This window comes from Mirounga angustirostris, unplaced genomic scaffold (assembly GCF_029215605.1).
Source record: "Mirounga angustirostris isolate CCGP_5_RB_7025 unplaced genomic scaffold, mMirAng1.0.hap1 SCAF_2, whole genome shotgun sequence".
Classification (NCBI taxonomy): domain Eukaryota; kingdom Metazoa; phylum Chordata; class Mammalia; order Carnivora; family Phocidae; genus Mirounga; species Mirounga angustirostris.
The window spans coordinates 124,157,433-124,170,429 of NW_026991710.1; the positions used below are offsets into that span (position 1 = coordinate 124,157,433).

A 12,997-nucleotide genomic window follows, 5' to 3' on the forward strand; every position below is an offset into this window, starting at 1 on the left:
CCAGGCCTCCAGCCTGTGTTCATTGAGAGTCACCAAGGGAGGTTTGGGCAAAAGCAGACACTCAGATTTTGTGTTTCTGCTTGCCATGGGGCTGTCTATGGGGCTCACATCTGATTGCATCATCCAAGGACCTGTTCTGGGGACCTCTGTGCCTGTAAAGAAGATGCCATGTGAGATTAGAGCCAAAGAGCTTGTGGGGTTTTTCCCCTCCTTTCCTTTGTAGTAGCAGAAACATATGCAGTTGGGGGCACGGGGCAGGGGGGCCGGGGGAAGCAGTAGATTTTCTGTGCCAGTGACGGGTGTTTAACTCATTCTTTCCGTATAGTGACTGAGTGAGCCCGGAGAATTTATCCCATTTTATAGATGGGAAAATGGAGGCCCTTCAAGGACAAAGAGCCTTGCTCAGGTTCAGTCAGCTAATCATGTTCTTTCTGCTGTACCATCTTGCCTCTGGGGGCCAGCCAGTAGGGGACAATGGCTGTTTTGGGTTGATTCGCACTCCCCCTCCCAAATTCATATGCTGAAATCCTAACACCCAGTACCTCAGAACATGACCTCATTTGGAAATAGGATTGTTACAGGTGTAATTAGTTAAGACGAGGTCATTGCAGGTGAGCCCTAATCCAATATGACTGGTATCCTTATAAAAAGGGGAAATTTGGACACAGAGACAGATGCACAAAGAGGGAAGACCATGTGAAGAGACACATAGGGAGAAGACAGCCATCCACGAGTCAAGAAGGGAAGTCTAGAACAGATCCCTCCCTCACTGCCCTCAGAAGGAACCAACTCTGCCAATACCTCGATCTCAGACTTGCAGCCGACAGTTTGTGGTACCTTATACAGCATTCCTAGGGGACTAATACAGTGGCTACCTGTATGAGTCTTGATTAAAAACAACCTATTTTGAACCCTTTTTCACTATTTTATACCTTGGTGACCTTGGGCAAGTGAACTTGACTTTTTTCTGCTTCCGTGGAGAGAGCACTACCGACCTCACTGGGATGGTGTGACCAATGGTGACGTGAAGGTGCCTGAGGGGTGCGCAGCCGGAAACACAGCTCAGTAAGTGGAGATGGGAGAAGGCAGCCGGCAGGGTGGCCCGGTGGTGGGAATTAGTCTCTGCCCCCCCTTCCTGTCTCTGGCCACTCGCTGCTTTTCTCCAGGTCCTTCTCCAAAGGCCAATGCTTGGTCTTCCCCTCTACATCGTCTCACCTTTCCCTGCCTTCCCAAGGACATACTCTGCCTCTGTCATCTTGGCTTTGTCTTTGTTCCCTATTCACCTCCGTGCTGAGCCCCTTCTCACCTTCTTATGTTTCCCCTCCAATCTCTCCAAGCCAGTCTTGGTGACTCCTTTTCTCAGCCAGATGTTTTCCGTGACTTTTTGAGTCTTCTTGAGCCACACAACTTTCCTTCCTTCCTCTTGTCCAGAGAGGTTATTCCAGGAGGGTGTGGCTCTGCAAATGTCTTCTCAGAAGCTTGTCAGCACTCTTTTTCCTTCACTGGTCTGGGCAGTAATTTATTGCTACCCCACTTGGGTAACCTGACATATCCTCCTAATGCTCATGTCTGCAAAAAGTGTCTCAATCTACTGGTTGGAGGAATACCTTGGGGAATTCCTTGCTATCAGAAGATCAACTTGATTGGAAAGCAGACTTCTGCATTTTGCCCAACAAGAGACGCGCACTTTGGACTTGGACAGTTAACACACCAGATTCATTTGGGCAGCTCAGTGCCATGTGCTGGTGTCGAGATTTCTCCTTCCTTGGAGGATTTAGCAAATGAGGCAATGCTGCAGACAGAGCAACTCAGAGAGCAGGAGGAGCATGATCCACCCCAGCTCAGCCAGTCTTTACAGGAGCTGTGACCCTCTCTGGACCAGGCTGGCCCAGGGCATGAAGAACCAAAGAAATGGGTTTTTCAGACCACAGATAACCCGGAAACTGCTGTCCTGGCAACATCAATTCTATGAAAAAGCATCAGAGTAATTGCTAGTGGTAGCTTGATTTAATGATCCCAAATTTCACCCCTCTCTGAATCCATGTCATTTTTGTGGAGGCCTCCTATGCTGACTCTAGGCTTGACCTTGTAACTGGTTTTGACCAGTGGAACAGGAGGAAACTTGATGCAATCAGAGGCTTGAAAAGTGTTGAACCTTTCCACTGTCCTTCTTATTAGAACCTTGCGCCTTGCCTTTACCATGGAAATATGCCCAGGCTAGCCCACTGCAGGATGAGAAGACACACGAAGCAAAACCATCCTAGACCAGTCGACTGCTGGTTAACTACAGAAGCATGATTAGGGCTGACTCAGCCAAGCCTGGTCCAGATCAGCAGGACCCTCCAAGCTGATTTGTAAACTCAGGAGAAATAATAAAAGGTAGTTGTTAAAACACTACATTTTGGGGTGCTTTGCAGCTAACCACCTGCCATTCTGCCCCGCGGTTCACTTTGCTTTGGGTATGGTCTTGGTCTGTGCTGACCATTCAGATCATATTCTAATCGCTTCTCCAGTGTTGTTTGGGAAGCCACTGTTCGATTTCCAAGAAAACTGCTGCACTAACAAACAATTGGATGACTTGAAATTAAAGTGCCAGAGATACTCGTAATCATTTCAGTCCGTGTACACTTGCAGTTTATAAAAAGTATGTTAGCACTGACTTTAACATAAAGGGACAATTCTATTTGCTTGAGGGGCATTCAATATACCGAAGCAAACAAATGCCTAATTATACATGTATCACCATGCATAATTTCTACCACTCTCGCATGCAGTGGCGAGCTGTCTCAGTGGTGGAGGCTTCGTTCTTAGCTAATGATTCCTCAGTGTGCCGCTGGAGTTTTTGCGTCTGAGAGCACTTTTAGAAGTTCTTAGAAATAGAGTCACCCTTGTCCCAAGAATGAGTCTGCTCTAGTCAGAAAGGACACCCACTTTAATTAAGGGTGCACACTGGTGTGGCCTCCTGCTGGTCTCAGAGGGCTCACAGCCCAAGATGGATTTTATTTAAAGTTAGGGGCCTTGGTGAAAAGCCTTGCCCCTTAATAGGTCAAATTCCATAAACTCTGAGAAAAAATTAACTGCATTTATAGATGTTTTATAAACAAATTTGTGTACCTGATTCTCAAGTTTAAAACATTTTTTCTCCTGTTCTGTGTTTAATGGCCATGTTATGTTCCAGAAATCTTCCTATCATGTTAAAATGAAGTTGAATTTGTTTAATGCTCAACTGGTCTTCTCTTTCTGGAAGCAAATAGTTTGAATGATCACCAGTTAAATGACACATTAAAAATGTACTTGAATTTATTTTTACATGTTTTCTAGTTTTAAGATGAGCTGATGATTGTTTCCTGCTCTTCCGTGGTCCATATTAATGAGTGAAATCAAGGGGAGCAGCCTGTAAGGAGTGTGAGAAGCATTCTAGCCAGTGGGGAGTGGAGTCTCTCGTCGGCCCAAGAGGACCCCGGGGTAAAGGAGCAAGAGAAGACTGTGTGGAAGAAGAACTCTGGAGTCAGATGGGACATCTGGTCTACTCAGGTCAGTCTCAAAGGCTGACAAAAGATCAAGCTTCCCTGTGGCTGTAGAGAGAAAGGAGGCAATGTGCATAGAGTGTTTAGCAGCTATGTGGTGGGCAGTACTTGTTAAACTGTTACAGGTTGTTTTAGTCACCCACATGTTATTAGCAGTAAGAAACAAGGCATCAAATCAGTCCCCAAAGAGTATAATTAACATGTGGCTAACGGGGGCTCTAACATGGGGGAAAAATGTTACTCTGTCTTGGATGTAGGTAGAAGCTCACCATTCTCAAGATGTGGAGGGGCACAAAGTCCAGGTGTTCCTACAGACATCCAAATGAAATGTTTCCAAAACAACAGGTGATTAAAGTAAAGGATTTATTGTAATCTGCTTACAGTCCTTTGCAAAGACAGACATATGTTTTTGCATAAAGATATAAATTGCTTCATTTTAAACTAATTTAGTGTTTTTTAATTATATGAAGGAGTTTTGGTGAAATATGAATTGTACCAAACCAAGATTTTTAAGAGCAATATGGTACAAAAATAAGAGCAGACAGACAATTTGGACTGGGACAGGCATTCAACAGTGAATTTAGAATATGGCTTTGCTGTTTAATCAAGCAAAGTTACCTGGAGACATATAGAGAGCCAGTAACTTTGTTAATACAAAAAGCTGACGCAGACTGTCTCCATCCCAAACCTGGTTACACTGAAATTCCAATTTCATAAAACGTAAGTCTGAGCTAAAAGCTGCTCTTGTAAGCCATTTCTTTTCTAGAAACTTCCAGTCTGCATGCTGTGTATTTATCACCTTCCAAGTGTGGCTTTCATATTGCTGTGCATGTAAGTTGACTGTATTTAAAGATCTGCCTATAAATTAAATTACTGAAATTGCAAATTATGTAAGAAAAACTCCTCCCTCTGAATGCAGCCTTCACAGGTTCCCCCTTGCATAAGGCAGATGTCTTCTGAAAGACAAGGTAATGTTGCCTGCATGGTGAACCCTGGAGAAAAGTGTGGATTCCAACGCTGCCTTCCCCTGGCCTTGGGCTTCTCCAGCGACAGCTTTTAGGTTCTGGAAAATAATGTGATTTCACTGAGTACCTGATGATTATCATCACTTTTAAAAGATTAATTTGGCCTCTAGTCAAAGTCGTTTATTTAGTGCAATCATATTGTTAGGTTTCCCCAAAGATAGACAGGTTTGTGATCTGGGGCAAGAGAAAAGCCATAAATTGCATCAGTGCCAAACAGATTAATGAATTAAAAATGTTAGTGCCACTGTCTTGCTTATATGATCTGTAGTTTTTTTTTCTCCAAAACTGTTTATGTATAAAATTTTTAAAACCTACCTTTTAAAAATCTAAAAACCCTCTAATTACCGTGCGGTCTCCACGCGATTCTGACTGAACCGTGCCAAAATGCATCTTCCTAGTGCGCCCTGCAACGGCCTACGTGTCCCCACGACCAGTTTGGGAGTGCAAAACCCCTTTCCCAGACCAGAAGTGAACATGTCACCTTCTGCAGACATAGAGAGTGCCTGGCATTTCCTTCCCAAAGGAGAAAATGCGATTTTCTAAAATGGGATGAGACTATGCTCTCTGGGCCATCGCATTTCCAGCCTTGTGCTCCTAGAGCGGATTCTGTTTCAAGAGGAAAGCAGGAGAGGAGGCTGCTCTCCTAGAGCTGCAGGCCCTCCCAGGACCTTCGCTCGCATGTGGTGCCAAATGACACCTTCGAGGAGCTGCAGACGCCACAGCACGTCATTCCCCAAAGGACGCAGAATGGAGAAGCCAGAGAACGTGCTCGAGTCCCACGAACACCCCCAGCGGGAGACCAAAGACAAAACAAAAGTACAGAAAAAGTAGAAAGGCTTAAAGACAACCAAAGAGGTTTAAGTGTGGTTATTTACAACAGAGACTGTAAAATGGTAAATTAGATATGAAGCTAAAAAAGGCACAGCTTTCCCTTTCTTAAATACACTGTAAACGGTTCATTATGCATGCAGAACATTTCACTTTACAAAAAAAATTTTTACCTTGTTTAGACAAAGATAGTACTTAAATAGTCTCCAGCAAAATAGAATTCTTTCAAAAATACTTTCCCCTTCATCCTATCAACCATTAAAGTTTTTTTTTGTTTGTTTTGTTTTTGTTTTTGTATGTGTCTCATTTACAAAAGTTCCTTACACCTTAGTTCAGGTCCTTCACAATTTATACATACAGTAATGTACAGCACAGCAAAAGACTGCAAAAAATTATTTGTAAAGCCAACACAATAGATACTAGAAATTGAAACCAAGGCATTTAACATCTTATCCGTTCTAATTAAATAATAAATGGACGCTAAGGGTATGTATACCAGTGATGCAGAAGACCATGGGTGGCCAGGAACCCCCGAGGGGGCTACCGTTCCCCTCCACGTGCTCTGTTATTACACAACAGGAATCTGTATATATTTTTTCTTTTTTTGTGTTTTTTTAAATAACAAAAGAATATTAATGCCCCATATTGACTATACGTTTTATGTGCAACCGAGGGTAAGCTCTAAAAAGTTCGTTAGTCCTTGAACCCTTTTAAAACAAGCGAACGATACCAGAAACTACATGGCATAGTTAAAACTTCCATCTGTTAAAATATCAAAATCAGAGTTATTGACTAGATATGGCTTTTCATCCAGAGGAACAGGAACGTGTTTCTAAGCACTGGGGATCAGAGAGGGAAGAATCCTTCCGACTGCTCAGGTCTCGCCGAATCCATGTCACATTGCTTTCCCGGCTCCCAACCCTTAACGTGATTTTAAACTTGAGAAACTGCTGCACAAGTAAGAATCAACCATCACATGTTAAAAATCGGATTTCTTGGGTCCTTGGTGGGTGTAGAACAGCATGGGGAAACTTAAGGCAAAGCTCTCCTGGTAAGACGTCCTCCGTCACTTCCTGTGAAAGTAGAGGGGCTTGGCGTTCCCGGACTCCACCTTTGGCAGCTGGTCGCTGATGATCTCCACCAGCATCGCGGGGAACTCCACTTTCAGGGCCTGGGACTCTCGGAAGGTGTAGAAGCAGAATTCCAGCAAGTCGCTCACCAGCTGCAACACAGACAGAGGACGTGACATGGGGGCCTCTTTCCCATCCCCGCACCCCGCTGTGTCCTAACTCTGGTGTAAGCGCGGCCTTCAGAGATCCGACCAGGGACGCGCATCTGTGACGCTGCCTGACTTGGCTAAGTCGTCTGTTTTGGGGGAGGAAGGGTGCTCACATCACTTGTCACGGAAGGTGCCTTTCATGCACAACGGATCCGGCTAAGAGCTGAGTAACTATCGAATACTGACTCTACCGGTGGCCTCGGGGTCAGGTAGAGTTCAGAGTGGCTGGGACGCTGAATTGCTCGCACCAAATTCTCATTCATGAATGTGTGGATTCGGTGGGGCAGGCATGTGCCTGTATCTCTGGGCGCCGGCTCAGAGCCTGCACGGCAGAGGCCCAGGACAGTGAGGGGCAGGGCCACAAAACCTTTGCTGGCATGGGTCCTGCTCCCTCTGGTCCTGGGTGGGCCCCGCCCCCTTCTTCCCTCCTCCAGCTTCTCACCCTGAGCTGTGGGCAGGGTTGAGACTTTTTCAGTACCCACCCCGAGCTCTGTTAAGGTATAACTGATGTGTAACATTGTGTAAGATTAAGGTGTCCAATGGGTTGATTTGATACTTATAGATTGCAAAATGATTAATACCTTCATCGTGTCACATAATTCCCATTTCCTTTTCTGTGGCAAGGATATTTAAGGTCTACTCACTTAGCAACTTTCAAGTACATAATACAGTATTAACTAAAATTACCACGCTCTACATTTCATCCCCAGAACTTATTTGCTCAGCACTGGAAGTTTGGGTCCTTTGACCAGCATCTCCTCATTTCCCCCATCCCCTGGTTACCACCATTCTACTCTCTGTGAGTTTGGGCTTTTTTAGATTTCCTGTATGAGTGATATTGTACGGTATTATAATCTTTCCCTGACTTCACTTAGCATATTGCCCTCAAGTTCCATCTATATTATCACCAACGGCAGGACTTCCATCTTTCTCATGGCTGAACAACATTCCAGTGTGTGTGTGTGTCTGTGTGTGTGTTTCTTATCCATTCTCAACCATTTTCTATTTTAGCCTGATGTTGAGAAAGAGTGCAAGCAGCAAGGACAATCTCTCCGTCTACTTGCCTGTCCAGCTATTTCCCCTACCTGATTGGCCCAAGGACTTTTTCCATCCTCCTGGACCTGAACCACTTCCATTTCTGTAAGTTAACAAAACAACCATCCACAAATGCAGTATATCATTAATTTGAAAAATAAGTTTTGGTCATTTCCCACTGTATTAAAGCAGACAATATTACATGCCATAAGAATCACTCTCATCTTAATAAAATGATTCTGGTGAAAATACAACTGTAACTTTTCCTCAGAGTTTTTCTTTTTTTTTAAACTTAATTAGCAACCCTAAGGACAGTAAATAACTGCACAGTAAAGGCCTTTAACACAAACCAGAAATCAAAAAAATGTCATCAGGAAGAATAGCCGGTGTTCTGTTTGTGCCTGTATGTGCCCTCAGTCTTAAGAGGGGCATTTCCCTAAGTAGGTTCCAAGGACTGAGAACTTTGATAAGTGTTCTTCATGCACAGAACACTGGGGCCAAACAAGCTGGAAAACAGCACAAGCCACTGTCCACTCTGGGCATGTTCACTTCGGCACCTGCCTTGTGAAGGTTGAGTCTCAGTTTCTACATCTGTAAAACGGGGTATATCTGCCTCACAGGACTGAATGAGTGAACTGGGACAGAAGATGTCAGTTCTTAAGATGTTGAGAGGTTCTGCTGGTAAAACCCCCGATTCTGTCCTCCCGAGGGGTCCCAAACTCCTTCAAACATACAACATCATTTTTCTCTATGGGACACAGTTTGCAAAATCTGCTCTGGGTCGTCTTTGTGTAATTTGGTGTCCTTGGGTCCCCCTTCTATAAATCGAGGGACAGGAAAATTTTGTGTTTCACCTTTTCAGGAGAGAGATTCTTAGAATTGAGATAAAAAAAAAAATTAAGAAATTAGCTAAGGTGGCGGGCTAGTGGCCGTGAAAGCTAAAACCCATGCTGGGCCCCAGTCTCCGGATGTGGTGCCACGAATGAGTTGGTAGTTTCGACTGCAGGGCACACCTTTCAGTGGGCGAAGGTAGAGCTCTGTGCACCAGCTGCAGGCACACAGAACCAAGTTTAAGTTCACCCTGATCTCTCCTCCTCCCTGTCCCCAATGGCCCTCTGTGTGGGGTGCCTGCAGGGCTGTAGAAGAGGATGGTTTTTCCTTTTAAAAAATGTTAACCTCCATATAAAATTGTACCAAAAAAAAAAAAAGGACCTAGGAATCAAGTTAACTAAGGAAGTGGAAAACCTATACCCTGAAAACTATAAAACACCGATGAAAAAAATGTAGACAACACAAACAAATGGGAAGGTATTTCATGCTCATGGACTGGAAGAATAAATATTGTTAAAATGTCTATACTACTCAAAGTGATCTACAGATTTAATGCAGTCCCTATCAAAATACCAAAAGCATTTTTCACAGAAGTATAATAATCCTAAAATTTGTATGGAACCACAAAAGACCCCAAGTAGCCAAAGCAATCTTGAAAAAGAACAAAGTTGGAGGCATCACAACTCTGAATTTCAAGATATAATACAGAGCTACAATAATCAAAACAGTATGCTACTGGCACAAAAACAGACACATAGCTCAATGGAATAAAGAGCCCAGAATTAACCATGTTTACATGGTCAATTAACCTGTAAAAAGGAGGCAAGAATATACAACAGGGAACCACAGTCTGTTCAATAAGTGGTGCTGGGAAAACTGGATCACCTTCTTATACTATACATAAAAATGAACTCAAAATGTATTTAAGACCTAAATGTAGGACCTGAAAATATAAAACTCCTAGAAGAAGACGTAGGCAATAATCTCTTTGACAATGGCCTTCACAACATTTTTCTGAATATGTCTCCTGAGGCAAGGGAAACAAAAAGCAAAAATAAACTATTGGGACTACATCAAAACAAAAAGGTTTTTTTTGCACAGAGAAGGAAACTATCAACTAAAAGACAACCTATTGAATATTTGCAAATGATAGACTGGATAATGGGTTAATATCCAAAATATATAAAGAACTCCTACAACAACCCCCAAAACCAAATAACCCAATTTAAAAAGGGGCACAAGACCTGAAGAAACATTTCTTCAAAGAAGACATCCAGATGGCCAAGAGACACATGAAAGGATGCTCAACATCACTAATCATCAGGGAAATGCAAATCAAAACCACAGTGAGGTATCACCACCTTACACCTGTCAGAATGGGTAGAATCTAAAAGACAAGAAACAGTAAGTGTTGGCAAAGATGTGGAGAAAAAGGAACCTTCTTGCACTGTTGGTGGGAATGCAAACTGGTGCAGCCACTGGGGAAAACAGCGTGGAGGTTTGTCAAAAAAATTTAAAAATAGAAATGCCATATGATCCAGTAATTCCATTACTGGGTATTTACCTCCCCCAAATGAAAACACTAATTTGAAAAGATATATGCACTATGTTTATTGCAGCATTGTTTACAATAGCCAAGATATGGAAGCTGCCCAAGTGTCCACACACATGCAATGGATTATCCGTAAAGAAAGGATAAGCCATAAAAAAAAGGTATGTGTATACACACACACAAAATGGAATATTAACCATAAAAAAGGATTCAAATCTGGCCACTTGCAACAACATGGATGGAACTAGAGAGTATTATGCTAAGTGAAATAATCCAGTCAGAGAGAGACAAATACCATATGACTTCACTCCTATGTGGAATCCATAAAACAAAACAAATGAATAAACAAAGAGCAGAAACAGAACCATAAATATAGAGAACTAATGGTTGCCAGAGGGGAGGTGGGTGGAGAGATGGGCAAAATGAAGAGGGGTGGGAAACAGGCTCCCAGCTATGGAATGAAGTCACGGGGATGAAAGGTGCCGCATGGAGAATACAGCCCATATTGCACTGTATGGTGACAGACGGTGTCTGTGCAGACTTGTCCAGTCACCATGCTGCACACCCGAAACTAATGTTAATATTGTGTGTCAACTATACGTCAATAAAATTTTAACCTGAGGGGAGACATCTCGGTTTCTGGGCAATATCAACCCCCACTAGGCCAACGCTGCTTGGCTGCCACATCTTGTACTTCTCTGGGGTTGGCCCTAGTTCATGTCCAGAGATGAAGGCTCCCTGTCGTTGGGCCGCAGGGCGCTGAGGGGAGGGCAGAGGTCCTTATCCACAACCCCTCCTCCATGTCCGTCCATCCATCCAATTCCGGAGCACCTGCTCTGAGCCAGAAGCTGGGAAACCGGGGCGAACACAACCAAGCCTTGTTCTCGGGTATCTACGTTCTGCTCTACCGAGGGAAACCACGAACGCAGTCAGGTGCCGCCAGCACAAGAAGGGACAGAGGAGGTGCTGTTTTCAGAAGGGTGGTCAGAGCGACAAGGCAGCTCCGGCTTACAAGCTGAAGGAGACGGAGCGGAGCTGTCCAGCCGCTGGGGCGCGTGTGGGCTCACTCGGAGGGTTCAGGGCGGCACGCAGCTCGGGGAGCGGCCCCTGTCAGCTGACCAGCTGACGTCCAAAACGAGTTACCTGGCAGGGCCACTAGAGGTTTATGTTTGTAAATGTGCCAGTTCCTGCACGTGAGGAGAGGTAAGGAGCAGAGTAAATCAGGTCGTGAACCTGAGGCGGCACACAGGAGCACCACGGGAGTCTGTCTGTGGGGATGGGTCCCAGGCCTGCTCATGGCCTCTGCACCGACCTCTAACCCCTCCATGAGCATCACCTAGGAGATGCCGGGGAGAGAGACCAGAGCCAAGGGCTCAGCTGTTTTCCCCGACAGGTTGGCTGAGGACAGGTGTGCCAGACTCTACTCACTAACCATGCGTATTAACCTGGGGCTGGCGTTTCACACCCACCTCTGTTCCATGTCCCACAGACTGAGAAAGAAGTTCCTTTCCGGTCATGAGCAGACACCCAGGCTTCTGTTTACAGTAAATGCTTTGGCCGGCTGCAGAGGGACAAGGGCTTTCCTGGGGCATGTGTGGTAGGCCCGGCAGCCTGGGACTGGACACTTGACCCTGAGAACCCCTGGGGGTTGGGGGCTCCATCACCACCAACCACTCTCAGGAAAGGGCTCACCGCTGTTGAGGTGGTCAAGATGCCCACAGGCTGGGAGGCCAAGGGGCCTCAGCAGCTACCAGAAAGTGCTGACTGCTTCAGGTGTCTGGCTGGCCCTCCCTTCCCTGGGACAAGGCTGAAAACCTCTGCAGGCCTCAACCCTGTGGCTGGTGAGGTGCAGGATGATTTGGGAGAATCAAAGCCAGGTACCCCTGGCCACTGGGCACGGAGAAGAGGGGCCACTCAGGTCCAGGCTGCAGGTTCTGCCTGCCGAGAGCCCACCCGCTGCCCTCACCAGCCTTGGCCTGCTGCAGCCAGTGGGTCAGGGCCTTTAGGACCTTAGCACATGGCTGAGGTGGGCTGCTGCCACACAAGGGCACCACGTGGGTTGGAAAACACACGGCACCGGAAGGGCACGAGGAAGTGGGCACCGCGCTCTGGCAGCTGAGCAAGAGTCACACTGAACAGCGAGGTGGGCAGGGATGTTGAGCTGTCAGAATGGACACTGGTTCACGAGCCAAACTTCTGTGTCACGGCGAAGCCTCTAGTGGTCACACTGCTCGCATGCGCAGGCATCTCCTAGGTGTCACCTGGGTGCAGTGCAGGGGTGCGAACTGAGGAAGACGCCAGGCGGGACCCCTGCCTGAGCCCGGAGGAGCCAGGAAACAAGGGTACAAACAAGTACCATGCCTGGGCCCTCCCCAGACACTGTCCACTGTCCCAGGTAGAGCGTGTTGGTGGGGGTGGGGCGGGCGACAGTCGTCCCCTGGAAGGGGGCACTGGGTGGTGGCTGTGCATCACTAAATGAACAGTGTCCAGTCTGAATCCCAAACCACTATTCCCACTATGAAGCCAGAGAGCACTAGGGAAGAGCTCAGTTCATCACGGCCTGCTAGCATTCTGGTGCACCATGTGGGGGGAGCGAGATGTTCGCCAAAGCTGCCTTTAAAATGAAATTACTTCAGGATAGCTCTGCCTGGATGGATTGCCCTTCAGAGATAATTCAGCAGTTCCCCTGGCTATCACCTGGCATGGAATGATTTCTCAGGAGTGTCACACTCTCTTTTCCAATAAGGTGAGTACTGGCTGCTTCTGCTTGTTTCCTGGGCCCCCCACTCCCTACAGTCACCCCTAGCTCCAGCCTACCTGGAGCCCCAGCCTGAAGGAACCTTCCTCTGCTCCCAACTCACAGATACCACCTTTTGTCTAAGTTGATAATTAGCCATGGAGCCAGGGGGCACCACGTTCT

At 45.9% G+C, this 12,997-nt stretch overlaps 1 protein-coding gene across 4 annotated transcripts in view; it reads right to left on the reverse strand.

Moving 5' to 3' along the window:
* Nucleotides 1-3,947: 3,947 nt before the first annotated feature.
* Nucleotides 3,948-12,997, reverse strand: part of NR3C2 (nuclear receptor subfamily 3 group C member 2) — a 328,743-nt gene continuing 319,693 nt past the window's right edge. For all 4 annotated transcript variants that reach the window (XM_064585141.1, XM_054508712.2, XM_054508711.2 and 1 more), the window contains one exon: nucleotides 3,948-6,602. In XM_064585141.1, the coding sequence (XP_064441211.1) occupies nucleotides 6,447-6,602 (156 nt within the window). In that variant the 3' untranslated portion in view covers nucleotides 3,948-6,446. The remainder of the gene's footprint in view (nucleotides 6,603-12,997) is intronic.